This window comes from Dryobates pubescens, chromosome Z (genome assembly GCF_014839835.1).
Source record: "Dryobates pubescens isolate bDryPub1 chromosome Z, bDryPub1.pri, whole genome shotgun sequence".
Classification (NCBI taxonomy): Eukaryota; Metazoa; Chordata; class Aves; order Piciformes; family Picidae; genus Dryobates; species Dryobates pubescens.
Window position 1 is genome coordinate 86,710,000 of NC_071657.1, and position 27,142 is coordinate 86,737,141.

General features: G+C 51.4%; 1 protein-coding gene across 2 annotated transcripts in view; it reads left to right on the plus strand.

The window, feature by feature from the left end:
- CNTFR (ciliary neurotrophic factor receptor) overlaps positions 1–25,774 on the plus strand; it is a 239,180-nt gene extending 213,406 nt beyond the window's left edge. For both annotated transcript variants that reach the window (XM_054178919.1, XM_054178920.1), the window contains 6 exons: positions 1,164–1,281; positions 2,099–2,265; positions 10,605–10,768; positions 22,494–22,674; positions 24,279–24,423; positions 25,390–25,774. In XM_054178919.1, the coding sequence (XP_054034894.1) occupies positions 1,164–1,281; positions 2,099–2,265; positions 10,605–10,768; positions 22,494–22,674; positions 24,279–24,423; position 25,390 (776 nt within the window). In that variant the 3' untranslated portion in view covers positions 25,391–25,774. The remainder of the gene's footprint in view (positions 1–1,163; positions 1,282–2,098; positions 2,266–10,604; positions 10,769–22,493; positions 22,675–24,278; positions 24,424–25,389) is intronic.
- Positions 25,775–27,142: the final 1,368 nt, after the last annotated feature.

The following is a 27,142-nucleotide window of genomic DNA, read 5'->3' on the forward strand; positions in this document are numbered from 1 at the left end:
CTCAGTCTCCTCTTCTCCAGGCTAAGCTTGGTCTGCTAGGTTTGTTTACAAATCTCTGCTTGAGAAGAGAATGTCCTGGGATATCCCAGGTGTATGTATAGGGATGAGGGTTCATGAGGGAAGTGAAAGACAGACCACCACAGGTTCAGACAGCATTTTTGAGAGAACCCTGGTATACATCCAGCCCAAGATGTGTATTTTATGGCAAGGTACTGTGCCGCAGTTAGAGCCAAGTTCTGTTCTTAGAAATGAAAGTGTCCAGGAACCAGGAGGAGCTGACTTTGCTGTCAGTTCAGGTAACATTTTTACCAACTAACAAGGGCAAAATTTATCAGAGGAAAGGTATCACATCTCAGCCTTCTGCATGCACTGGCCCTTGACATTTTGCAGACTCTCCCTGCAGCTCTGTCTGTGCTCCTACAGACACAGGGTGCACATACATCCAGGAAAGCCAAGTGCAGTCTGAACACTTGGTTTGGTTTAAAATACTTTAACCTGTAGCATCAACTGCCAAGACCAGATGAAGGCTGCTCCCCAATGCATGCTCTCATTGTATCTCCAGTTGCCTGCATGCCTTCTGGATGGGATGCTCTGCCATGCTGCTGAAAGTATTAAGACTGCGAGTCCTGCAGAGATGAATTTTCTCTGCTAGTTTCAAGCTGTTCCTCCTGATCTGCTGTAAGCAGTCCTTCTTCCTCCCTTTGAGGATTTCTGGTCTTTCAGGGGATCATCCCTCAACAAGTTTATCACTCCCCAGGGACTTGGCAGAGAGAGCATGAGCTCTGCAGCTTAATGGGGTCAAGAAATCAGCACCTCCTCCCTATCAGTGATGCTTCTGTCGCAGCCTTGAAGACAATTTTCCCTGATATCTGCCAGCCTACTCTGGCACTCCATGTCTCGTTAGAGTTAGTGAGCTGCTGGTGGAAGTGAAATGCTGTGCACAGTGCAGGCCAAAGAAAGGTCTCATAGGGTGCCTCAGCAGCAGAAGTGGGAGTAAGGTCCACAGATGCTTTGAGCAGCTGATAAACACACACTAGGCTCCCCTTGGAATCTATGTCTCGTCCCAAGGCAGCAGCATGTGAAAGTGAAGGGACATCTCCTTGTTCAGAACCTGGTGATGATCCTACCTCCACTGGTAACTGTTCTTTCTCTTTCCCTGGCAGCCCCTCCAAAGGAGCCAGTGCTGATGTGCCGGTCCAACAACTACCCAAAAGGCTTCTACTGCAGCTGGCACCTGTCCACTCCCACCTATATCCCTAACTCCTTCAATATCTCTGTCATGTAAGTGTCTGAAGAGAAAGGGTGTGGTGGGGTGAGTTTTTGTCCCTACAGGCTGGAGCAAGTCCCAGGTAGTGCTATAAAGTCTTGGGGCAGTGTGTCTCACCTGTGCTGAGCATAAGGGATCAATGTCCCAAAAACAGACCTGGAGAAGGATTCTTCAGGGACATCCAAACTGAATGTTTGGCATGGGGGCTTTGTCCAATTAAGTACCGATTTCCTGAGAGGGAACCAGTAAAGTCCCCAGATCCCCTTTCTATGGTCCCCAAGTCCATCCTTTTCACACCTCTTTTCCACAGTGGAAGTTGTACCCACAGCTTTTTGGCCCATGTGGCACAGCAATGCTCCCTTCTGCTGCACACTAGCTGTGGCCAGGCAGCAGCAGTGTCTCACACTTAGAACTGATCATGCTGTTGTCCCTCACCCAGTGCCCAGGGCTTTGCATATCCCTTACACAGGCTGGTGCTATGCATTGTCTGCTGATGCTTGTCACCAGCAGAAAGGAGATTCCATTCCTCTCACAAGAGGACAGAGACAACCCCAGCACCAGTAGGGCCTCACCCTTTCCTTGAGGCCAGCAGGAGGATATTCACCACAGACTTTGTGCAGACTTAGGATAAAACTTATGCACATCAGCCTGCAAATTTCCCAGCAGAGGAAAGCAGCCCTTTGGCTGTGGCAAGGCCTGGTGCACGGGTACCACAGGCAGAATGGGGACACAAAGCTGCTCCTTCTACCTCCTCCCTGCAGCAGCATGGGGGCATTCCCACCCAGAGCACTGCTCTGTAGGTAACAGCTCTTCTTTGCCTCTGATTTCCAGACACGGCACAAGAGAGATGGTCTGCGAGAAGGATGTCTTTCCCAAAAACAGGTGTCACATCCGCTACATCCAGCTCTTCTCAACAGTGAAGTACAAGGTGACACTGACAGTCACGAATGCTCTGGGCAAAAACTCCACCACGCTCACCTTTGACGAGTTCGCCATAGGTAACTCCCACAGCAGCAACTGAGCCCTCCGAGGCACTGTTAGGGGTGGCTTGCTCTGCACACAGCACCACCCACCAGGCTGATGGGCCAGAGGATCAGCAGGCTCTCCACATGAAGCCTCTGCCTATCCATGCATGAGGTGAAGCTGGGGTCTGAGCCATGCCGGCATCCTCCCCATGCTCCCCTGCTTTTCATGGCTCTGGTGTAACTGATGCTGGCACCTGAGTATCTCAGGGGAGCCAGTGAGCATGCCCACAGGCATTGCCCATGCTGATCTCATCAACAGCCTGGTGCCTTGCCTGTTCCATCCTCCATTGTCCAGGTTTCTGTGGTTGCTGAACTCCTCCCTGTTTGGCAGCTGGAGAAGCTGCTGATGTGTACAGGGCAGAGGGTTGTGAAACTGATATGGTCCAAATGGCATTGCCCTTCTTGCCCCTGTGAGTGTTCCTAAAAGGCAGTTTTAGTGTTTGCACTGGAAGCAGAGTTATGGGACTTAAGACTGAAAGAGAAATTAAAATGTCCCACATTCTTGCCCCCATTTCTGGGCAGGATGTAGCTCTCCCAAAGTCATCCTCCACCAGCCTTTACCTAGCATGCTCCTAAAAACTCTATTCCTCTATCTTCCCCTCTTCACTGTCCCATCTGGGCAGTGGATGCTGCACTATGTGGGACAGGGAGCAGCTGCCCCTGGGGACTGGAGTGTCTGTCCCCCTAACTGTTGCACAGGGATGCTGGCTAGCTGTGTGTGTGATGTGGATGCTCCTCCAACTGTGAAGAACCAGCATGGACTGGGCAATTCAGGAAGAACAGAGAGCTGGGCACAGAGATTTTGCCACCAGCCAAAGACAGATTGCAGCGGGTGCCATGATAGGAGAGTTCATCCTCAAAGTACAGGAAGAGGATAGAGGTCAGCAACACGTTGAAAACCAATTTGCTGGTTACATGTGGCAATTACTGGACCAGAAAAACAAATACACGAATCCCTGAAGTGCAGCCAGCAGTCAGTCTTTGCCTTCAATGTGGTGCACGTCCCAGTACTGGGCAGCTGGAATTGCCAGAGAGAAAAAGAGGTCTGCTGCTTCCCCAGACTTTCCCTTTCTACCCCAAATTCTGGAAAACATCAAACAAGAAACAAGGTGATACTGCTCAACAGAGTAGGGAAATTATTTTGGAGCAGAGACTATCCTGCCATGTCCCTGCAGCTGTGGTCCATAGCCAAAGCTTGTATTTGTTGGTGCATTGTGAGTGTTGATAACAAGGCAAAGAGCTTAGCAGTGAAGTGGTGGAGTTTCAGTCACTTGGGTGCCTTTAAATGGAAATTGTTGTATTTGTGGAAGATACACTCCTTAAAATTGAAGGTAACCTCCAGTTTGTGGAGCCCAGAGCAGCAATTAAGCTGCATTTTCCAAGTTCCTTGCATTCTCTCTTGCAGGCATTCAGGGCATCACCCTGTAACATCTGCATCCCACCCATGCCCTGCCTGGCTTCCCAAACATCTGACTCTCCATCCAACACACAAGGGCAACCCCTTAGGGAAGCACACCCAGATGCAAGCCCCAGGCATCCTGGCACCAGCACAAACCAGATCCAGCCCAGCAGTCTGAGCTCAGCCTGGGTTGGAGGAGCAGTCGGTGGAGGCCAGCACTGCCCTGGACCAGCCATTAGCACAGGTGCAAAACTTCTGCCTCTCTCGAAAGTGCCTTGAGGGGTGCATGGTGCCTGGACACATCCCTGTGGTTGCAGTGGGAGATGAGATGCACTCCCTGCACCACCTGGCAGATACTCTAACACCCTGCAGGACAGCATTGGAGAAAAAGATGATAGACCAGTGCTGACAGAAACGGCTGTGTCCTGCACACCAGAGGCATCCCACTTCCATAAACACTTCAGTATCTAGTGGCCTTAAAATCTCTGCTTTCTGCACAGCTATGAAATTCTCCTCCAAAAGATTTGGTGCAACTGCTGTGCATAAGAAGCACAGACATGGTGGTGACTGAGTGTTCAAGCAGGCAGATGACAGGCTTAGCAGAGTGATTAAAGAATAAACTCAGCTCTGTCACTGATCAACAGCCACCTACCCTGCATGGAGCTGCTTCTTGTGCCATTGCAGTGTTTCCAGTTAAAATAACTGCAGTGTTGTGGTGGTTTGAGCCTTAACTGGGATTTAAGAGCTCAGATGGGGGGCAAGACTGAGAATCCCTCCCCCGCTCCCCCCTCCTCTTTCCCAACTGAGAGAAAAAGGGAAGGGGAAAGAACAGAGAGAGATAAAGGAAGAGGAAAAAAAAAGGAAAGAAAGGGGAATAAGGAAAAAATGGGAGGAGGTAAATCTACCAAGAAATAATTTGGAGTTGGTTTGGAAGTAGAGAGGTAAATTTTCCTTTAAACAATATATATATATAGAGAGAGAGAGAAAGAGAGGGAGAGCGAGAGAGAGAGATAATAATAACAGGAAGGGTTCACAAGGGTAAGGAACAAGGATGGATAGGGAGATATACAAAACCAACCGTCCTTTGAAGATGCAGCAGGGAGAAAGACCAGGCCCAACCATGTGGCAGAGAACCAGGAAGCCTGCAGCAACTCTCTTAGTCCTTTTGTCCCAGAAAGGCAGAAGCAAAAGAGAGCCAAATGCTCACCATACTCTCCCCCTTATAGGTTTGCTGGACATGGAGGGGGAGTGGAACAGACTAACTCAGTTTCCCAGTGGGGAAAACCCCCCGCTATGGGGAGAACAGCGCTCTCGCAACCCCTCCCTTCCCCCACTTTCAGGATGGGCATAACCCATCAGAACTGTGTTAGCATATTTTGCCACTCAGTTTTGCCCCAGGTTGCCTGCTTTACTTGTAGAAGCTTCTGCCTCAGTGTCTCTTTTAGCTCGCTTCTCTGTGGCTGCAAATCTGGGATTGTGTGCCAACATGATGGGTGACGGCGGTGCAGATCTAGCACCTCGTAGCTTCACTGAGGATCTCTACCCACATCAGATGGCCTGAGATCTCATCTCAGAAGTTGTGCTGGATTTTACTCTGCAACATGGAGAGGTGGAAAGCCTGTGGCTCAGGACAAAGCCATTAGATCAGCCTGTTAGAAAAATGCTGCATGGGAGCATTGTGACATGCACTTATCTTAGTAAAATGGAGAGACAGTGTCAATCAGCAACTGCATAATTCTTCTTCTGCAGCCCCACGGCTGGGGTTGTCATAGCCTGCCCTACATTTCCCCTTCAGTCTAGAGAAAACCATCACACCTTCTGCATGGAAGTTAAACCCCAGGCAGAGCCCTGATCTCATGCCCTGCTGGACACAGAACATCCTGCAGATAGTGTGAGAGCAATGCAGTGCTGGTAGCTCTCTGTCCCAGCACCATGTGAGCAGGGATCAGACCTACTGCTGGATCAGACCACCCAGCCAGCCTGAGCAGGCACAAGAAGCCCCCTGGGGAGGAGTGACCTCCTTTGGGTTTGCTTCCTGTCTCCTTCCTCACTCGCTGCTCCCAGCAGAAAAACACTTCCCCAGGCACTCAGAAGATGGGCTCTAATTGAGTGGAAAATGACTGGTACTTTCTTTTGCTATCCCAAGCCCATGCCTTGCTGGCAGTCATACTGTGCTGGTTATTAGTAGCCAGCTGTGAGGGGTCACTGCATTGTCATTTTCGGTGAAGACTGGAAAAGCTTTTCCAGCTCTCTGGCCCCCATCTCTTATTGGTAGGATATCTGGGCTCTGATCCTCCTCCTCATGCTCCTGGAAATTGTTTTCATAATTATGTCTTCTGCAAATATATTGATATTAATAAAGGTGACATCAGAGCTGCAGCCTAAGGCAGGAGGAGATGGGGTTGGAGGCAGAGGAATGTCCTAGGTAGGAGTAAAGCACTGTGTCAGAAGCTGCCATGTTCCTCATGGCTCAGACAGAGTGGAAACATTTGTGGCCCTGCAGGATGCAACCCCAACTTCCTTGCTTGTATTTCAGCCCAGGAACCAGGTAGTTGGCGCTTACATTCCTCAGAGGAAGCATGGACAACACCACCACACAGAAACACTGGTATCCCACCTCAGCATCCTTTTCCTCATGAGAACCTGGAACAAATAAGCAGGAAAAGATGCACAACATTAAAAGGAAGAAGGTAGCCTTGGCTGAGGCCTTGCAGGCATGAATGCCTTCCCCAGATCTGCCACCCATTCCTTGTGTGACCTTGGGTAGATCATTTGAGCCTCCTAGTTTCGGCTCTGGGACAATTAAGATGCAGAGCATCTCAGAGGGTCTGCATGAGGACAACGTGCCAGTGTCTGTATGAAATTCAGAATCTCTGAACATGAGTATACAGTTGCCTAGGCAGAAGGTCAGTTCAATTCATACTACTTAGGGAGGCAGAATTAAATTACCTAGACTGACATTTGGCTAAGACATGGAGTTTAATATCCCTCTGCCTGTAGAAAATGCCAGGGGATATTTAACAGCCACAGGGGATCCATTTTAGCACTTGTGGGAAAGACAGGATAGGTGACAGGCCCCTCCGTGCTGGAGGGTCTCAGCTGCCTTTCTGAACCCCTAGCTTCATTGTGAGATCTGTCTAGTAACAGCCAGGGGCAGTGGACAGCTGAAGACTTGCTGTTCACTGTGAGCATGCAGAGGCTTTAGGGAAAGCCACTCTTTTGCACACCAAGCCCTTGCTTGGACACTGCTGCTGAAAACCAAGCAAGAAGAGCTGTGAGTCACCTCCCTGCCAAGTCCCCTTCCCAGGAATGTCTGATGATGCTCCCTCAGCTCAGTAGGATAATATTACATCTGGTTTTGTAGCTGCTTAACCAGTACTCAGCCTAATGCCCATCGTCCATAATTATTATTACTGTTATTGCTTTTATTACATTACTGCCTGCAGGCCCTTGCCGAGGACAGGGCTCTATTATGCTAGCTGATGTACAGCCAGAGTGCTCCTGCCTTTCCATGTGTGGGCTAAGTGGAGGCAGACAAAGGCTGGAGAAGGAGGAGTGCTTGTTCCTATGTGTGGAGCAGGAACCTGGGAAGCTGTGTAACATAAAGGACCTTTTCAAGGTCACATAGAAATCAGGGAGCTGGACATACACTGTGTCCCTCAGTTGGCCCCTGCAGGTCTGGCCTTATGTTTCCCGTGCTGAGCACAGTGTAATGAAGTCTGTCTGTCTAAGAAACAGTCCTTACTGGACCTTCTGCCACAGGTGCTTCTCTTGGCTGTTGCAGCCCCGATTCCTTGCTTGGGTGTGACCAGAACAGCGTTGGCTTCGTGCTTTTGGAGGGGCTGGCACTGCTGCAGTGTCTTAGCCAGCACGAGTCCCTGAGAGGATGCATGGGGAGGCTGCAGGGACTCCTGTTTTTCCCATTAACCCCCGGCGCCCTCTGAAGGCCTGAAGCAGACAGAAGAGCAGCTCTTTCAGTGGCTCGTCTCTGGTCAGCTCACTCGGAGCCAGGGACAGTCTCCAACCCGCAGTATCTGGCCTGGGGGTGCCCCCCCTGCAAAATGAACAGGTGACCCACCTCAGCACAAGGGCATCTTTGGACTTTTTGCTTTCCTCTAACCCACCAGAGTGGCATCTGTCGTTGCTGCCCAAGCACATGTACTTTACCCAGCAAAACTATATTTAAGCATCCTTCTGTGACTCCAGGCTGGCACACCAAAAAGCAGGGCCATGCTCCCTGCATTATCCCAGAGTATCCTGTAGCACACAATCCCATCCCACTGCTTTCTTTCCCACTGCCTTGCTGCAGAGCCACAGTTTGTAGTCATCCACATTTGTTCAGTTGAACAGACTTTTGTTTTGCAAACCAAGCTGACGAGCCAGCACTGGATTTATACTTTTCCATATGTATTTGGACTCCAAGTCCCTGTTGATGGAAGCTGATGTCCAGCCCAAGACTGGGGATTCAAAGCAAGCAGAGGAATTACACAGCCATCTGGAGTAGCTCAGCACAGCCCCAGCAAGTCATTCTTCCTGATGAGGCTGAAGCTTATATCGAAAACTGTACCACAGAGAGGGATGAGTGGGACCCAGGAGGTGGCACTAAGCACCCATAGTCAGGCTCATGGGTGTTTGCCCACCAGATACTTCCCAAGCCTCCAGAACCATCCTCTGAGTGCTAGGTGCAGTAAGGATGGAAGAGGCTATTTGGCCCTCCTTGCAACCACTGCACCAGGGAAAGGTGAAGGGAGGCAAGAAGGGCTGTTGGGGTGGTGGTGAAGATGATGAGGAAGGAGGACTGCATCTGGATGTGTGCCAGGGTGCTGTGTGGGAGGGCTGAGGAGAGGGAGGTGGTGGTGGTGGTCTGTGTCCCAGGGGAAACATGGCCAGTACCAAATTCCACAAGATGGTTGGGCTGTGGCTTCGTTTTAGGATCCCTTCTCTGCCTCACCTGTAGCCAAGAAAGCAGGTTTGACAGCATCACAGGCTGGTTTTCCTGACAGGAGCAAGTGGTGATGGTGCAGAGAGGATGTCTTCCTGGAAACAATTGGGTGCTCATCCTGGAAAAGAGGTGGGCAGTGAACAGCACACAAATAAGTCTGCATCACTGCCTGTTTCCACACAGCTTCAGGGAGAGATGCCCTTTATGCACAGGGCAGAGCTGCAGGCAGCAGGCATGCAGGCTAGCGAGGCAACAGATCACACACAACCAACTCTTTTCTCTCCCAGGGGAGGAGTCGTCCCTCTGTGGACATCACCTCCCACCTGCAGCAGCTAAGTCCTTGGGGTCAGCATGGAGAAGGCGGCCTCTAGAGTACAGAGATTGAGATCTGCCAGGCTGAGAAGTGCTCCCCATGCCCTCAGCACTCCTCCTCCATGCTTAGAAGTGGAATTTGATGCTCACACTTTCACAATTTAGGAAAGATATTGAGTTGCTGGAATGTGTCCAGAGAAGGGCAACAAAGCTGGGGAGGGGTTTGGACCACAAGCCCTATGAGGAGAGGCTGAGGGAGCTGGGGTTGCTTAGCCTGGAGAAGAGGAGGCTCAAGGGAGACCTTACTGCTGTCTACAGCTACCTGAAGGGAGGTTGTAGCCAGTTGAGGGTTGGTCTCTTCTCCCAGACAACCTGTGACAGAACAAGAGGAGAGAGTCTCAAGCTATGCCAGGGGATGTTAAGGCTGGATGTTAGGAAGAAGTTCTTCACAGAGTGATTGGCCATTGGAATGGGCTGCCCAGGGAAGTGTCGGACTCTGGAAGTGTTTAAGAAGAGACTGGATGAGGCACTTAGTACCATGGTTTAGCTGATCATATGGTGTTGGGCGATAGGTTGGACTCGATGATCTCAAAGGTCTCTTCCAACCTGGTTAATTCTGTATTCTGTATTCACAAGCTGCTGCTTGAGGTGATCAGAACCCGTGGAGCATTACTCAGTCCAAAGATTTTCAGGCCAGGAATGATCCATTGTTCTACATGTAGACTTCATAGGGGGTTAAAAGCCCATATGGAACATGAGGATTCACGTGTATTACTATTCTTAGAGTGCACAGAGAGCCCTCTTTGACCCCATGCACAGCTGTGTAGCTAGTTCCCCGTGCCCAGCCCCTTTCTGACCATGAGAAAAGATGTGTGAGTGTACCCAAGTCTCAGTCTCTTTGCAGCTTTGCTGTTGCAGATTGGGAGTTTGAGCTGTTGGGAGCTGAGCAAACCTTGGGCAAGGAGCAAGCCTCACCCTGCAGTGGACAATACAGTTCATCACAGCCTGTCTGTGATTTGCTATCAGCACTCCCAAAGTAGTTGCAACTTTAAACCAGGTTGCACAGATCACAGCCAATTGATAGTCACTTGAATTACTTGTCAGAGAGCAAGAGAATATGCCTGTAAACCAAAATCAGAGTGGAGCTGAGAGTGATACAACCTGGGCGTAAGGTGACCACAGCAATCCTTCACCATTGGCAAATGTGATGTGCCAACACTTTGGATCCCCCAAACTCCCAATATTAAACACGAGTGTGAAGCTCTGCCACATTACTGTGAGGTAAGCAGGTTTGAATGTGAGTCAAACTCCCAGGAATCAGGGGGTGTGAGGAAACAGTAGGATTTGGGCTTGGTGGGCTCCTTGGCCTGATTCAAGTAGTCCAGGGGAGTAAGAACATGCTGTGCCCTGGCCAGATTCTTTTGGTGAGTCTCCAGCACTGGCACCTGTTTAATGGTGGTTATTTTGTGCCAGGACATCTGTAGCACTGACATGGACAAGAAAAGGTGATTTGCATCTAATTAGCTTGGGAAATGAATGTTTTGCATGTTGCTGCTGTCCTTGGAAAGGTCACATTCACAAAGCCTACCCAGCTGACCTGAGGGGTGTAAGGGAGGACGCCACGTGCAAAGCTTTACCAGCCACCCTCTTCTCTTCCAGTAAAACCAGACCCTCCAGAGAGCGTGGTGGCCAAACCTGTGCCAAATAACCCTCGGAGGCTGGAGGTGTCATGGCAAAACCCCTCGTCTTGGCCCGACCCCGAGTCTTTCCCTCTCAAGTTCTTCCTGCGGTATCGGCCCCTCATCCTGGACCAGTGGCAACATGTAAGTGATGCTGAGCTGGCCGAGACCGGAGGGAGTGGGTGGCTGGGAACAGGTTGCACTGGGAACCAAAAATAATGTCTGCTTTCTGCACAGGCAACCCCAACCCTTTTCTCCTCCTTCTCTGTCTCTCCTCCCTTCTCTCTTCCTCTCTGTCTTTTAACTCACATTCTGCCTACAAATGGCTCCACAGGCACTCCCTGCTCCACGCTTTCATCCACGCACGGCCCCTGTCTGCTTCCCATACATATGTTCTGTATAAAACCTGCCAACGAGATGTAAAAGGCATTTAAAGTATAAATGTCACCACATTTAAATGCGCCTCTGCCACATCCAGATTTTGAAATGAAGATAAAATACCGCTAGCCATAACTCGGAGCACGGTGGCAGAAAGATTGCTGTGATCTTATCGCATTTCTTACTTTTATTTCTTGTTTCTTTAAAAAAAAAAAAAAAAAAGTCAGTGAAATCCTGGGCAGCTCAGATGACAGATTTCATTTGTTAGCTGCAGGAAGATAACAAACAGGCTTTTTTTTTTTTTCCCCCCCTTTCCTTCCCTCCCCACCCCCCCCCTCCCCCCGTGTGCTGCTTGCATGCTCTGCTTGTGAAGGGAAGAAATCCACCATTCGAGAAGTGCTGCTATGCTGACATGGCTCATCTAGCATCCCCCCCCCCACTGCACCAAGCCAGGCCAGTCAAAAGCTGATGATTAGGTCCTTTGCTTGATGAAGCACCTTGGGAAAATACCCAACAATACAAAAAAAACCCAAACAAACCAACAAACAAAACCAAATAGGAAGCATCACTCAGTCCTCAGGGAGCTCACCTGTGTTGTGAAGCCAAGTAAGATTTTTTTTTTGCCAGCCAGCTTTTCTTGGGGAGAGAAACACCTGAGAACAGAGGATGTGAGGCTTTGCTCGTGTCTCTGCAAGACGTCGGCGTCTCGGTGACTCTTTGTGCTGGTTGGGTTTTTTGATTAGGCAGCACCACAGGCCATGTTTCAGATTGAAGGGTTTCCTGGTCACTTTGAAAATCAGAGAAGGGTTGGAAGAGGATTTTCCTGCTGGTGTCTTTGCCCTTTGCTTCCCTCCTGGGAGCAGGAGGACATCCATGGAGTATCCTCACAGGAAGGAAAGCGGAGATGGAATTTGGGTATTAGTTTGCTCTGGATATTATCTTTCACTTTGAGGAGAAATGCTTGAATTGTAGAAGACAGGAAGAAAAAAGGGGAAATACCAAACACCACGCTCAGATTTTTCAAGGTGTGGAAAAGCTGTTGTGGAAAAAGCTGATTTTTTTTTACCCTAACAGAGACTGATCCAGCAAAGCATTCTGCAAATGCAGACATTTGCACCCCAAAACCGGTGTGAGAGTCAGTGATCTGCCTCCCACCTTGACACCCTCAGAGCAACCAGTCCCTCCATCAATGGATATTAGGTACTATATTCAGGGGGTCAATCTGTGCTGGTCCCTTTGCTGCTGGGCCTCTGAGTGGCCTTTCCACCAGTGCTCAGTGGTGGGAAATAACATGGAAATGTTGGCTACACCAGTGGCAGAGCCAATCAGGCTGGAAGAGGCAACTGTAAGGCAGTAAAATCTTGCTTTCTCTGGTTTAAGGATTCCCTGAGCTGGTGAGTACAAGGAGGGCTGGTAAATGCTCGACTCTGGGCATACTGGGAGAGCAGAGGACCTGGATATCCCCTTGCAAGAGACCAGTCCCCCTTCACTGGCTGACGGAGAAGCGTGTTTGGGGAATAATTTGCTTGGTGAGCAAGTGCAAGCATTCAGTGAGTGAGGTACCAGCCTTGTTTTCTGATTCTCTGCCCCACCACCTAGGTAATGAGAAATCTGATTTGTGGATGATTTGAGGAAAACTGCCACTATTCATCAGTGGAATTATTTGTGAAGCCTAATTCTATCAGCTCGCAGACACCAGGGCATGGCAGTACTGCAGCAGCCAGAGCTGCTCTGCCCCCAGACCCCCTTGGCACACCCAGCCTGCCTAGCTCAGATGAGCATCCTGCAAATGTAGAGGTTTGCAACGGCAAATAAACCCCACAGATGTCAGGAGCATGCTGAAGTCATGCTGAGCTCTGCTTTGCTTGTGTTGGCATCTTGGAGGGTGCCACCATTCCCCTAAATCCAGACAGGACTGGAAAGGACAAAAGACATATTTGGTAGGGCTGAGCCTAGCTCAGCTATTCACCTTGCCCTACAGTGGTGATGTCACCTCAAGGGGACATGTGCCTTGAGAAAGGATGCAGCATCTTAATTCTTGCCAAGGTGAAGGTCCTCTGCCACAAACTGCCCCCTATTTTGGCTCTTGCTATCCCCACTGACTGCCAGCACAGACACTCACTGCACACAACCTTCTTGCTGACAGCAGGGCACTTTGAGAGCCTGGCAAGGAGAGAATTCTCTTCCAGCAGGCAGAATGAGCTGGGTTACATCTTGTCCTGAAAGCGTGCTCGAGGTAACTAGAACATCTTTACTACAACAGTGCTCTGGGATAGCTCTGCGTACCCAAGGTCCCCATGCCGAGCCCCATCCCTGCCTCCTGGTGGCAACTCACCCATGCACCAGCTGTGGTTTTTAAGCATCTCCTGCCACACTCTTGGCAGCCCAGTGGGAAATCCAGAGTCCCTGCAGGAACAAACCCACAAGGGAGGACCAGAGACTGCAGAGGGCCAAGAATGTCAATGCAGGCCCTGGTCACAAGTGGCATTTCTTGGCAGAAGCAGCAGGTCCCTTTTCTCCCCTCTACCTCCTGTTAATCTTTGCAGGGTCTGATTTATGCACAGCACCTCGGCAGGCAGGACTGAATGAGCGCTAATAGGATCAGATGGATGTTGAGCTGTCAAATACCGTAGGGCCTGATTCAATCAGCATCTGCTTTCTTCCAGCCTCTTCCTTTCAGGATTGTAGTAATGACAGGGCTTGGTACCAGAAGATGAAGCCATCCATGGCAGGAGCAGTGGATCTTATCTAGACCACCACTGCACAAGCTAACCATAAGCTTAGTTTCCCCTCCAGAAAGAGATGGGCAATGCTCGGCTCAATCAACCACCCCCATCAAGTAATATCTGGGGCTGAGCCATAGCTGGTGGGACACCCTCATCCCCTTCCCAGGGCTTGGTTAAGGTGGGTTTGAGCCCCACTGTGCTGTTTGCACTCCCTTTCCCTTGCTCAGCAGTGGCCTCTGCACTCAGGCCACTTAGCAGCTCTCATGTTGCAGTTTGCTCTGGGAATTATGATGATGTGCTCTGGGAATTATTAATGTGGAGAGATGATGATGATGAGTTTCCACGTAAGCCTGCAGCAGAACATGTGCTGGATGCTACTTACACCATCATGCTGCCCCACAGAAGCTCCCTTGAACCTGGGCACAGGCATTTCCCAGCTGTTCAGGATGCAGCCATGTCACATCATGGCACACCAGATGGCCACCAACTCTCCTCCACCCCACTAGCACTGAGCTTGCTATGAAACTCAAGCAATTTTAAAGCCATGCTGCTCCCTTTCTGGAAGAGGTGCTGGTGGTTTCTCTGCTGCCAGAATAGAGATGAGATATTTGTAGCCTAAACAGGTTTTTTATACTCTCCTTCTGGCAGAATCTCCCCTCCTGTCTCCTAAATATAAAACATTAAATGTTTAGGGTATCCTTTATTTTTCTCCTGCTTTTAAGTTTGTAATTCAAGCCAGATTAGCATGGTTTCCTCTTCTGTTTTACAGCCCCATCCTGGCCCCAAGCGAGCTCTCCTAATGCTCTCAGATGTTCCTCTAATGGCTTACCTAGGCTGGAACTGGATACCCTTTCCTAATGGATTGCTAATAGCCTGTTTCTGGTTTTACAGGCTCCTTCAGTTAACTTACAACAGCAGCAATAGCCACGCTCACACATGCAACCTCCCTGCAAGAACATCTGCACACTCACCCCTAGGTGCAGGCTAGTGGCCAGACAGTGTCCTGAGCATCTCTGGAAACCCTAGGGCAGGCCTTGCACCAAATTTTCTCCCACCCCTACAGCACTTGCTGGAGCAGGATCTCCCCTTTTCCCAGTTGCTGCTGGGATATCCTCTGCTCTGAGCACTGAACAGCTCAGTGCACATCCCAGAACACAGCAAGGCTCAAAAGCTATTGCTTCAGTAGCATCAGAGCTAGCAGCCAGGCCAAGGGAGGATTTCCTCCAGTGGGTTGCCAGCAATTTGCAGATGCCATGGTGAAGTCTAATTGAACCCACTGGCCACGTTGACAACATGAAATCTTAACGAACTGTGAGGCAGGCTGCGCCTCAGATCTCAAGATTTGCAGTAAAAGGTCATGAGATATTTAAAGCTAATAATGTGCTTGGGATCTCTCCTTCCTCCTCTGTTTTGCAAGCATTAGAGCCATGTCTGTGAGCATTTTCAAAGGCTGGGAACATCCTTCTTTGGAAAAGCAAGCAGAAGCACTCCCTCTATCCCAGGATTTTAGAAGCTGGGGTTGCAGAGCCCCCAGTGCAGGCATCTGTGCAAGCTTTGCCTCTGAGCAGCTCTGATCCAGGCAAACAATCACAGAATCATTCTGTTTGGAAAAGACCTCTAAGACCATCAAGTCCAACCATCAACCTAACACCAACATGGCCTTTAAACCATGTCCCACAGTGTCATGTTTATGTGCTCTTTAAGCACCTGCAGGGACAGTGACTCCACCACAGAATCACAGAAACATTCAGGTTGGCAAAGACCCTCAGGATCCCCAAGTCCAACCGATAACCCTACTCTACAAGGCTCACCCCTAAACCATATCCACAAGCACCACATCCAAACAACCCTTAAACACATCCAGGGATGGTGATTCAACCACCTTCCTGAGCAGCCTCTTCCAGTGCCTGACCACTCTTTCATCAAAGAAATGTTTCCCAATATCCAATCTAAACCTCCCCTGGTAGAACTTCAGGCCATTCCTCTCATTCTGTCGCTTGATACTGGGGAGATTGACCCCCACCTCACTCCAACCTCCCTTCAGGTAGTTGTAGAGAGTAATGAGGTCTCCCCTCAGCCTGGTTTTACCCAGACTAAACAATCCCAGTTCCCTCAGCCACTCCTCGTAAGACCTGTTCTCCAGACCCTTCACTAGCTTCATTGTCTTTCTCTGGACACACTCCAGCAACTCAATGTCCTTCTTGCAGTGAGGGGCCAAAACTGAACACAGTACAGGGATCTGGGGACAGGAATGGGCAATTTTCAGCCAAGCATTTAGTGCCTGGGTTTGTTGGGGTGAGAAAGCCATGGTCCTCTGGGCTGGCCACCATCTCTCACATGATGGGGCTGGCTGCCAGGCTCATCTTCCAAGGCAAAGCAACATTTTTTAGTCAAAGAGGTGAATCTCACAGGCTGTCTCTGGAAGTTCCTGCCTTGGGGCAGTCTGAAATAACCTGGCAGTGTGCTAATGCACATCCAGCCTGCAGTGGGCCAGGAGGAGGGATGGAGCTAGGGAAGGTAATTTGTGCCAATGCCTGCTGCAGCTGCATCCCTGTTGGCACGGTGGCAGTGTCACTTTGCAGTGGGTGCACTTCTTTGTGCCCACTTGCATCCCCCTGTGCCTCTGCTGTTTGTCTTGCACTCCCTCTCCTTTCAAGGCAACTTTGGCAGGGAGGTCACCCTGAGTGAACTGGATTACAGCTTCACGCCTGGTAGCTTTTATTGCAGCACTTCTCTCCCTTCCTCTGCTGGCTCCAAAGTCAGTGATTAAAAAAGAAGGGGAAAAAATTAAAAATAGATGTGAGCAAAGTGATGAGGCTGTAATAGTGTCACTCACAGCTCAGCATGGGACAGGCTGGGCTAGAGCAGCAGTTGTCTCGAAGGAGGATGGGAGCTGGGAAATGCTAAGAAATCACCTTTTCCATCCCCTCCTGCAGCTCCAGAGACAGAGTTGGGTTCAGGATCCTTGACTGGCACTGTCTGGGTGCCCTCAGCTCCTCTTGCAAACTGCTGATGACCTGAGCATCATCCTACTGAGCACCCAGTAGGATCAAGCCTCCAAAGGCAGCTACAAAGGTGCCACTGGGCAGCAGAGCACACATGCCTACAATAGTGTGTCTGTGCTTGTCTGCTAGCTTGCACAGATACATTAAGGTAGGATGCTGCCAGCAAGCTTAGCTTTCCTTGTCCACATGCATGCCATGCCAGGTATGCGCCTGTGCCCTGTGAAGCCCATGCACAAGCCACACCCATCTGCTTTCACCTCCAGCCTGATGCACCAGTGTGGTAAATGCACCTGCAGGCAGCAGATGCCAGCCCTGGTGAGGGCTAGGGCTGGTGCTGGGGGCCCTGAACATCCCCAGTCTCATCTTCTGCACTGCTGCAAGCGAAAGTGAGCTCTGCCAGCTGTCGCTTGGCAGCAGGGGACAGCACTTCTGGAGAAGGAGTCCCATTATTAACGAGCTTGCAGCTCTGCGTTCAAAGTTGCTCTTTATTTTAAGCCAAAAGGGAGCTGTCCAGACACATCTGGTGTGACACAACCCAGGCTGCAGAGGAGCCCTGCGATAACTCGTCCTCCCAGACCCACGGCAGGGCTGAGCTATGTGCAGCAGCTGCACGGCAGCCTTCTGGGGCTCGGGGATGGGGGGTGGGGTGGTCACAGCAGGAACCGCAGCTCAGACCTCGATGGGTTCCTCCACTACCGAGACAGCAGAGAATAAGGAGGGTCATTCCCTTTCCCAACTTTTTATCCATTCCAAAGTCCGGGCAGAAAGTTTTGTCTGGGGTTAGCCTGCCTGACTCCTGTGGCGCTGTGGAAGGAGGAGGTATTTGGGGGCTCGTTTATTAGTAATGAATGTCAGACTGCTTTGCTCTCCAGATGTGGCTTTGAAAGGGAAAAAGCAAAACGTCATTTTCTGCTTGGCAACATCGTTTCACAGGCTGCAGTGGCTGTTTGCAGCTACCCTCCAGAACTTCCCAGAAGTGGCGTGGCATGCTTGGGGTTTAGTCCTGCCTTTGGCTTAGCCTTTTACCCAGGGCACGTGGGACCCCACCTGCTTCCCCTTGGGATCACAAGAATAAAAGGCATCTGAAACAGCAGTTATTTGTGTAGCACAAGTACCTGCACAGATCCTTGCAGCCAGGTGCTAGGATCCATCTACTTGTTCTGGAGAAGAGAGGCTATGAAACTGAACCCACTGGGGTGCCCTGTCCCACTCCCAGTTCCCTTTTCCCCCTTATCAGGTTAACCCTGGGAGCATCCAGAGTTGGAAAAGGCTGCAAGGACACGAGATGCATGCCAAACTTGTGCTGTGCTCTTACAAGAGCTTTCCTTCTGCCTTCTCCCACAGCTGTGGGTGGCAGAGGCTGTGTGAAGAGATCAGTTACACCCTGCAATAGCTGGGGTGCCCCTTTTATTTTGGGAAAGGCAGGTTCATCCAGGCTTGATACAACACCTGGGGTAGGTGCATAGTCTCTGTCCTGACATGCACAGAAATGGTCCATTCCTGTCCTGAGCCCCACATTGCCAGCTTTCTGGCAGTGTAGCACCCTCTTCTCACACTAGGGGCTGTGCTAGGGAGCAGGAGGTGTCAAGGAATGGAAAGCAGAGCCACTGCCACCACAAGGGAGCCATCAAACACATTTTCATGTAGGCTGCAAAGAAGGCAGCATCTGATCATCCCTTCATCTCCTCCACCTCCTTCCAACACACACCAGCTGTTGGGGCAGGCATGCTTGCAGTTTTCTCCCTCTACCCCCATTCCTTCCAAAGGCCATCTGGGCTTCAGACCTGCCTCTGCATCACCCTGTTTGCAAATGATTGATACCTGGTCATGCTGGACCAGAAGCAGAGCCTGGGTGGGATCAGAGAACAGCAACATTCTTACTGCTAGGGCACCTGGCAGGGTGGGCTGGACAGGAGCAGGGGGACTCCAGGGAAGGAATGGCTTCCTTAACTCCTGCTGCACTGAGCACTATGAAGCAGTGTCACCAGTCTGTGGGCAAGGACTGGAATGAGGCCACACATTGATGTCTCCATTTGGGTTGCATGGTATGGCTGACATGTGCATGTTCCCAGACCTCCAGCACATGTGCATGGGGAAAGAGCAGAGACAGGGGAAAAGCCAAGTGTTGGGAAATCCTCTCCTCCACCTGCCTTGGGTGTCTGTCCCCATCTCATGAATGTGGACCATAGATGGGCACTGTCTGTTCTTCAAGAGCCACGTTATCTTTCCAAGCAGGTGAGTGGTGCTATGTGGTCACAGCAGGGAAAGGGCTCCCAGCCTATGCTGTCTTCAGCAAGCTGTGGGCTGAATTACTGGGTTCCAGGGCTTTTTAAAAATTTTTCTCTCTCTCCTTTTTTTTTTTTTTCCTCCTTTCCTCTTTGCAATGCTAATAGCTCTGTATTGCACTGGCTACTTATCCCTCATTAATCTGGGCAGCACTTCACAGCCAGCCTGAGTGACTTTTGGCAGGTGCACAAAGGCAGGCAGCAACATGCAGACCCCCCACCAAAAAAAATTACCATGTGCAGCCTTCCTCCAACTTTTGTCCCTGTGTGGTGGGGACACAGATTAAGGAATTTCTCCCACTGCCTTTGATGCTGTGTGTCCACCCATCCCTCACGACCTCCCATGTGCCCCCATCTAGCTCTCCCTGTCTGCTTCCAGTTGGACCCAGTCCTTGTGTGCTTTCCCATCTGCTGCTGCACTGCTGTACTGAGCCATGGGCACCTGCCCAGGGACTTTCTCATCCACCAGTTCAAATGCTGGATGGATATATGCCCTGGCTGCCCAGCTCAGAAGTGCTGCATGCAGACACAGTATGTGGGGGGAAGAGACGAATGCTGTTGTCTATGCCTGCTTTTTCCTGCTGCTTAAAGAGCGGGCTGGGGTAGCATCCTCCTAAGTTCTACAATGAAGGTCCTCCAGCCTGGGTCCTAGGGGAACATCCCTCCCTGCGCAAGGCACAGGCTTGGCTCTATTATTCCTGTGATGTCCCATCTGCAAACACTCAGCTGCAGGCTGGCTGTGGCTGGGGAAAGGCAGGAATTGCTCCCAAGAGGAAGCACTCAGCCAGCAGGGTTCTTTGGGCTGGAGAAAACTATCTGGATGGAGCAACAGTCTGGCTGGGCCCGTGAGACCTCAGCAGGGCTGGCCTGCCTGCAGTGGGGCTCAGGGAGCAGCTGGAAGGGCTTGGAGGATACTGAAAGACCTAGAGAGATCTACACATGAGCTGGATAACTCTGGCATCTTTCCCAGCTTATTCCCTGCTTCCAAGGCACCACAGGCCCAGCGCAGGCCAAGCTGGGAGAAACAAGCTTGCAGGAGATTGGCAGCTTACCCAGTGAGGTTTCATTTAATCTAATTGTCATTAGGAATGAATTGAGGTTGATCACCTTGGCATTGCTGTCTCGATCGGTAGATGCCACCAAATGACTCTGGCCTGATCCCTTCCAGGCAGGTCCCAGCTGTGTGGTCTCCACAGTGCTGCACACAGTACATCCCATCCTGCTGTCCCTACAAGCAGCACACCTGTGAGCAGTGACTGGAGCTGGTGGCAGAAGCATGAATCCTGGGGTCTGGGTGGCAGGGACAGCCTCGCTGTGCCACGAGGCTGTGGGGAGGTGCCTTGTGGCACTTTGCATGGGCCAAGTGATTAACAGGTGTATCTCCTGCCCTGCCTACCTACCCTTGAGTGCCTTGGCCATGATGATGTGTTCATAGAATCTTTGAGTCAAGAAGGTTGGAAAAGCCCTTTAAGATCATAGAGTCCAACCATAACTCAACTACCAAGACCCCTAAACCTCTTGAAATGCCACATCTCCTATAAGAAGAGGGTGCAGAAACAGTCTCATCTCTGCTGGATGCAGCAGTGGGTACCAAGAGCCCACCACCTCTGAAGCCTCTGATCCAGCTCTGGTTTTGGAGACCCACGGTGTGGTGGGAAGGTGTCCCCTAGATGCAGGTACCAGTTGTCCCACTGCTGGAGGTTAGGGCTTAGGCACATCTCAGCTTGGTCCAAGCCCTGCAGTGAAACCACTGACATCCCTTGTTTGCATCCCACCAGCACTGTCAGCCCTGAGTTCAGTGGTGAGAGGAGAGGCAGAGCTTGGTCTCCCCACCACACAGCCCCAAAACTGGAAGCAGTAAGGATGGATCCATGCCTTCTCGATGCTGCTTCCTGATGGCTGGGGTGGGGTTGGCTGGGCCTGCCCCCAGGTGTGCTCCAAATGTGGGGTTCCTGTGGTCTCAGGCTAGGCAGTGTAAGCAGATGCAAGAAAAGAGCTCAACGGCCCTGAGAGCAGCCCTGGGAGAGGCAAAGAGATGGGTCTTTCTTGGGGTGGGTTCCTACTTTACAGGTCACCCTGCAAGCAGTGGGGTGATAAGATTAACCATGCCTGCCACTTTCTGGACTGTCCCATGCATCCTTGCTATGCACACCATTCACATGAGTGTTAGCCAGCAGTGACAGGGCAGGCTTGTCCCGCAGGTGCATTGGCCCAGGTATACTCTGTGCACCCTGATGGTGGTAGCCTTTCACCCTGGCCTTCAGGATGTGATCAAGGACAGGGCAGAAGTTTTGGGGTTCATTGTGCTCCTGTCACTGAAAGGAGCTCTTAATAAAACTCAGCTGTTGGTATTCCTTGTGCCTGACCTTCTCCTGTGTGGCTGGGGAGACATGGAGACCCTACATGGGTTGTGCCATGACGTTACCTCAATCCATGAAGTGTCACTTCTGCTCGAGTGCCTGGCTGAGCTGCACCAAACTTGCACCATCCCTCATCCTCCCTAGCATCTGCATTATCAATGTGTCTCTGGAAAGAAGGTGATTTGTGTTTGCCAGAGTACTAGGGAAGGACAAGGGGTGTCCCATGTCCCTCCATGGTCCTCAGCCTGAAGAGACTGGATGGAGGGCAATCTCCCATGCAGCCTCTGTGGGATGTTTCTGCCCTGGTTTCCTCCATGCCTTTAGGACCATGAGGCCAAGGCTGGCTCCACATCTGGAAGGTCACTTGTGTGGTGAGCCCTCCTACTCTGTCATTTAGATGTGTTTGCCCACTGGTGACCTGGCAATAGGGCTACATTTCTGCTGAGCGCCTGCATCTTGCTGTACTTGAGCCAGGCTCTGGGTAGGCCAGAGATGCCTGGAAGGTGTGGACTCAGTCTGGTGTTAAACCATTGCACCAGCAGCCACACTCCCAGGAGGATGACAGGACCTGCCATGCCCAGGCAGCAATGACAACAGAACACAGGGATTTTTTCTAGGAAAGACAGCCACATACGGTTTGATCCCTGTCCAAGGGCCCAGCCAGAGGGATGCAAGCCAAGCTGGTGGGATGCCAACAGGCAGAGGATCAGGGTCACTGGAAGTTTGGAGTGGGTGGAAGCTTTTACTCAGCCCTTGCAGTGATGCCCAGAAACTGCTGCCCAGGGCGTCCAGCTCCCAGCTGCCGTAGCATGTCTGAGCAGTGTGCCTGCACATCTGCTAGTTTCTGGTGACCTCTAGAGGAAGCTGCTGTGCTCCGGCATCAACCAGAGGAGCAGGACAGGGTCTCACCAGACCTTTGGCTTAGCTGCAGCTGGACAATTCTTGCCCTGCAATTCTGTCCTGGGCTCCTGCTTCTGTCCAAGACTCCGTAGAACTTCCTAAAGTTCCGTGAGAGTTCAATAATCATCCTCTGGCTGAGGCAAACATGCTCATTGTACACCTCCTAGTGCCAGGGGTTTCTCTGACTATACTTTCCTCCCTGCCACTGCCCTTAGGTTGAGCTGTCAGATGGGACATCACACACCATCACAGATGCCTATGCAGGCAAGGAGTATATCATCCAGGTGGCAGCCAAAGACAATGACATTGGCACATGGAGTGACTGGAGCGTGGCTGTCCATGCCACACCCTGGACAGAGGAACCCAAGCATCTCACCACTGAGGCCCAGATCACAGGTGAGACCCTCTCCTCCCTGCACAAACAGTCTGTACCCATGGCAATAAGGAAGGCAGCAATTCTGGATGAGGGTGCCCCCCTGTCCAGCTCCATGCAAGCTTCATCTTCAGCCAAGGAGATCCCCCCAGCACACAGTTGGGCTGCAGCCCTTCATCCTACACTTCACTTCCCACCATGCAACCATGGCCCAGGGGATGCTGTTTCACCTTCACCTGGCTTTGGCATCCCTCCCCTCAGGATGCTTGGGATGTGACAATGAAGCTGGATGGTATTATTATTGCTGTTGTTATTACTTTTCCCTGGAGCGCTGCCTTTCCTCAGCCTTCCCTCTCCTCTCCTACCCTCTAGACACCTCCAACCCTGCATAACAGCTCGGAGTGATGCCAATTCAAAATAAAAGCCACAAAGTTAACTAGCCTCTGTTTCTAGGAAAGAGCTGGGACTGTGTCCAAATGGGTGTTATCAGCCCTGTTTCCCAGAAGGGCTGGAGTGGACCCTGTGCTGGTTCCTCTGGATGGCACCAGTGGCAGAGTGGGGGAAGCTCTGGCATGCAGACTGGTCATGACCAGGCTTCTATCTAGGACCACTCATGTGAGCTAGCCAGATGTGTGTGTGTGGAGAGGGATTCAGTACACCCATCCTCCAAAGCCCAAGTTGTGTGAAGGCCCCAGCAAGTGTTTTGCAGAAACCCCTGTAGGCCCTGGAAATGCTCCCTGGTTGGGGATGCAATAGATGCAAGTCAACCCTACTGGCAGGTGGAGAGACACCCTCCTGTGCAGAAACAGCACCCAACAGAGAATCTGCAGGAGTTGGCAGCAGCAGGGGTGTGCAACCCCTCATCCTCAGGAGACTAAACCTTGTATGCCTTGCAGAAGCACTGGTGTCAGGCTTCTACACTTGCTTCTCTGTTTGCCTACATTGTGCTCATTGTGCCACATCCCCCACACCTGCCTGCTCCCTGTGCAGGCACGTGCTTGTCCCTCACACACACACCCCTGGGTGCAGCACAGCTGTTGTGAGACTCTCTGTCTCTGGGGCTGAGACACCTCAGTGGAGTCTGAAGAACACTAAGACAGACCCACTGGGGCACCCTGCATGCCCTGGATGTGACTTAGGTTGCCCAAGCCTTACTGCCCATCTAGGCCCTCCTGGCAATCCTGAAGCCCTGTGTGGGGACAGACAACCGCCTGGTCCTGTACAGCAAAAGATAAGCCCCATGAGCTTGCCCAGCAGCCACAGCCATGTCTGGAAGGTGCCCTGGGCAGGGAATATTGTCTGCTGAGCACTTGTGAACAAGTCATCCTGACTTTGTAGGCAGGATTACCACAGAGCGGCCCGGCTGGGCACGATGGGGCCAGGAGGAATGCCCAGCTGTGCTGAGTGGTGCAAACCTCTCCAAGCAGTAGGTTCAATGTCTTCCAGATCACACCATCCCCTGGCTTATTGTGCCAGCCTCCCATCTAAGTGCATGTGTGGCATGGCAGTGAGAGAGGCAATCTGGAGACAGGACGGTGTCGTGTCCCCACTGGTAGGGAGCATGACTACGCCATAGGCATCATCAGGCACCCTGGCTCCTCTTACCATCCACTCTCCCTCCCTGCAGAGACAACAAGAGCTAGCACCTCCTCTTTCATGCCACCACCCACCACCAAGATCTGCGACAAGGGGGCTGTGGTGGGCAGTGGGGCCGTGGCAGTGTGTTGGACAGCTGGACTGGTCTTGGCTGCCTATGGTGTCCTCTTTATTTAGTGAGTATCTCCCAACCCAGGGTGTAAGAGTCAGGGCATGGGTGCTGGGAGGGAGGAGGAATATGGGACGCCCAGGGGATGTTCCAACTAGGCTATGGGTGAAAGGCACTGAGATTGAGCCATTTAGTTTTGGGGGGTTTTGGTTGGGTTTTTGTTTTGTGTTTTTTTGCAGTTTTTTGTAAATGGCACCGAATCTGACTGCTTTTCCAGGCTGTGTGTTCTGGCAGGGATCTCAAAAATGGCTTTTAAAACATTTTCTACAGAGCCTGCAAAAGGATCAGTCTTTGATGGCTTGCTCCTCCCCACTGCAGATTTTTCTGAAAAAAAGAAATCATGGGGAAAACTAAGACCTTCTCATAATGATGGAAGAAAAATTGTCTGAGGCAAGAAAATTCAAAGACGTGTCTCAAAAAAAAAGCCCTTGGTTTGGCTTAGAATGGAGCTGGCAGCCTGGAGAGCCCCCAGAAGCCCTGTTCCACTCTAGGACAGGGTTGCTGTCTCATAGGTGTCCCCAGTTAGGTGTCCCCAGCCAGGTGTCCCCAGCCAGGTGTCCCCAGCTAGGTGTCACTGTGCCCACACTGCCTAAAGACTGGAGGATTGTAGCAGCCATGTGTGTCACTTTGGGGGATAAAGGATGTGCCACCGTTCCTTTGGTGCCCAAGAAGGTGTCATTCAAGGCAGCTCCCATGGGCATGGACTCCTATCAGATGGTCTTTGAGGTCTCTTCCAACCTTATTGATTCCCTAATTCTATGATTAGCAGTGCCAGTGGGAGAGGTGGTAGCATACAGCCAGACTGGATGGGCAGGGTCTACACCTGGGAGAAGGAGGGGATGGATTTGGGCACCTGGGTTCTGGGTGAATTTCCCTGTGGAAAGAGACCAAATTCTGCTTGGTATGTCCCAGTGGTGATTGGTCATGTCCAAGCTGAGAGTGGCACAGTGATGCTTCTTCTCCCCAACTGCAGATCCCCATCTGTTCATCCGTCGCAGCCCAGCGCAGACACCTGCCCGCCACCCACCTCATTACCCTCTCCCGGGTTGAGTCTCTTATCTCTTCAATTTTGCACACGTTGAGGACGTATCACGCTTCTCACCATCCCTTTGGAGGAGGACAGAGCTGCCGCCGTCGCCTGGGGAGCCGTGAAATCCGATCCCAGCCCAGAGCCCTCGAGGAGTCGCACTTGTCCCCCCCATCCCCGTTCCCCTTTCCCCGGCAAGATGAAGTGAGCCCGGGCACCGTGCCACAGCTGAGGACCCCGCTCATACAGCTAACCCCCCCCCACGCCAAAGACGTGCCCGCCGCCCCGACACCTATCCGGGTGACAGGGGGCGTATTGGTGCACTGAGAAAAGGGGATATGAAACTGGGGGGGGGGGGGGGGGGGGGGATGGATGGGGGGGAGGGAAATGATGCTCCCAGCTGTGTACCCTCTGCAGCAGAAGGGGGTCTCCCAAGGACCAGACTTGCTTCCCCAAGGTTACAACTACATGGCGAAGCTGGAAGGGTGCACGGGTGGGGGTCTTCTTACCCTTCCTCTGAGGGGATGATGGAGGGAAGAACTGATGTCTTTCACAAGTGTGATGGGGAGCAGGGAACTGGCAGGGTTTGAATGGAATAAAAGGAACTGAAACACCAATAAACCTCCCCCCTGCACCTTGCCAAGCACCTGGGAGAGCTTTCCCTCCAGCTCCCCATCCATGGCACCCTGCAGGAGCCTTCACCGCCCCCATACCCATCCCCACATCGCCCCCAAACTTAAAACACATTGGACACAGGGAATCACCCTCGCTGACACCTTTGTCTCGTTCTCCAACAAAAGCAGAAGAACTCTGCTGCTGCCTTTAGAGCTGGACCCCTGCAGACCCGTCCCCCGCTGTGCCCTGTCGTTCCCCGGCTGTCCCCGTGCCTGCTCTGCTCTCCTCCCCATCCTGCCCCACGCCCTGTTTTGTAAAGACACCTCCTCTCGCCCCTGCCTGGCCCCGAGCGCAGTATTTAATACCGTACGTCCTAGTAATTCCCACTGTTGACATGCTGTATTTGAATTTTTTATAGATGTATATATATATAAAAAAAAAAAAAATTCAAAAAAAAAATTAAAAATAGAGGGGATAAAAAAACCAAAACAAAACAAAACAAAACACCACACAACAAGAAAAGCTCACACAGAGACAATGCACACACAGACACACAGACACGACACACAGACACACGCACGCACACACACGCACCAGGAGAGACGGTCTTCATTAAATGATCATTTCATGATGACTGGCAGCTTTGGGTGTTATTTCCCCTCTGGGTGGAGTGGGTGGGTTTGGCTGCCTGCTCCTGCACATGGTGCTGGCACTGAAGAGAAGGACATGGGGATGGCAGCGGGAGACACACAGACACACTGGAGCCTTTCCCGGGGCCTGAGCCAATACCGCCATGTCCCCACGGGGACGGCAGAACTCAGAAATGGGCCTTCAGGACAGCCAGAGAAGAGAAGAGAAGAGAAGAGAAGAGAAGAGAAGAGAAGAGAAGAGAAGAGAAGAGAAGAGAAGAGAAGAGAAGAGAAGAGAAGAGAAGAGAAGAGAAGAGAAGAGAAGAGAAGAGAAGAGAAGAGAAGAGAAGAGAAGAGAAGAGAAGAGAAGAAGAGAATAGGATAGGATAGGATAGGATAGGATAGGATAGGATAGGATAGAATACATAGAATACATAGAATAAACCAGGTTGGAA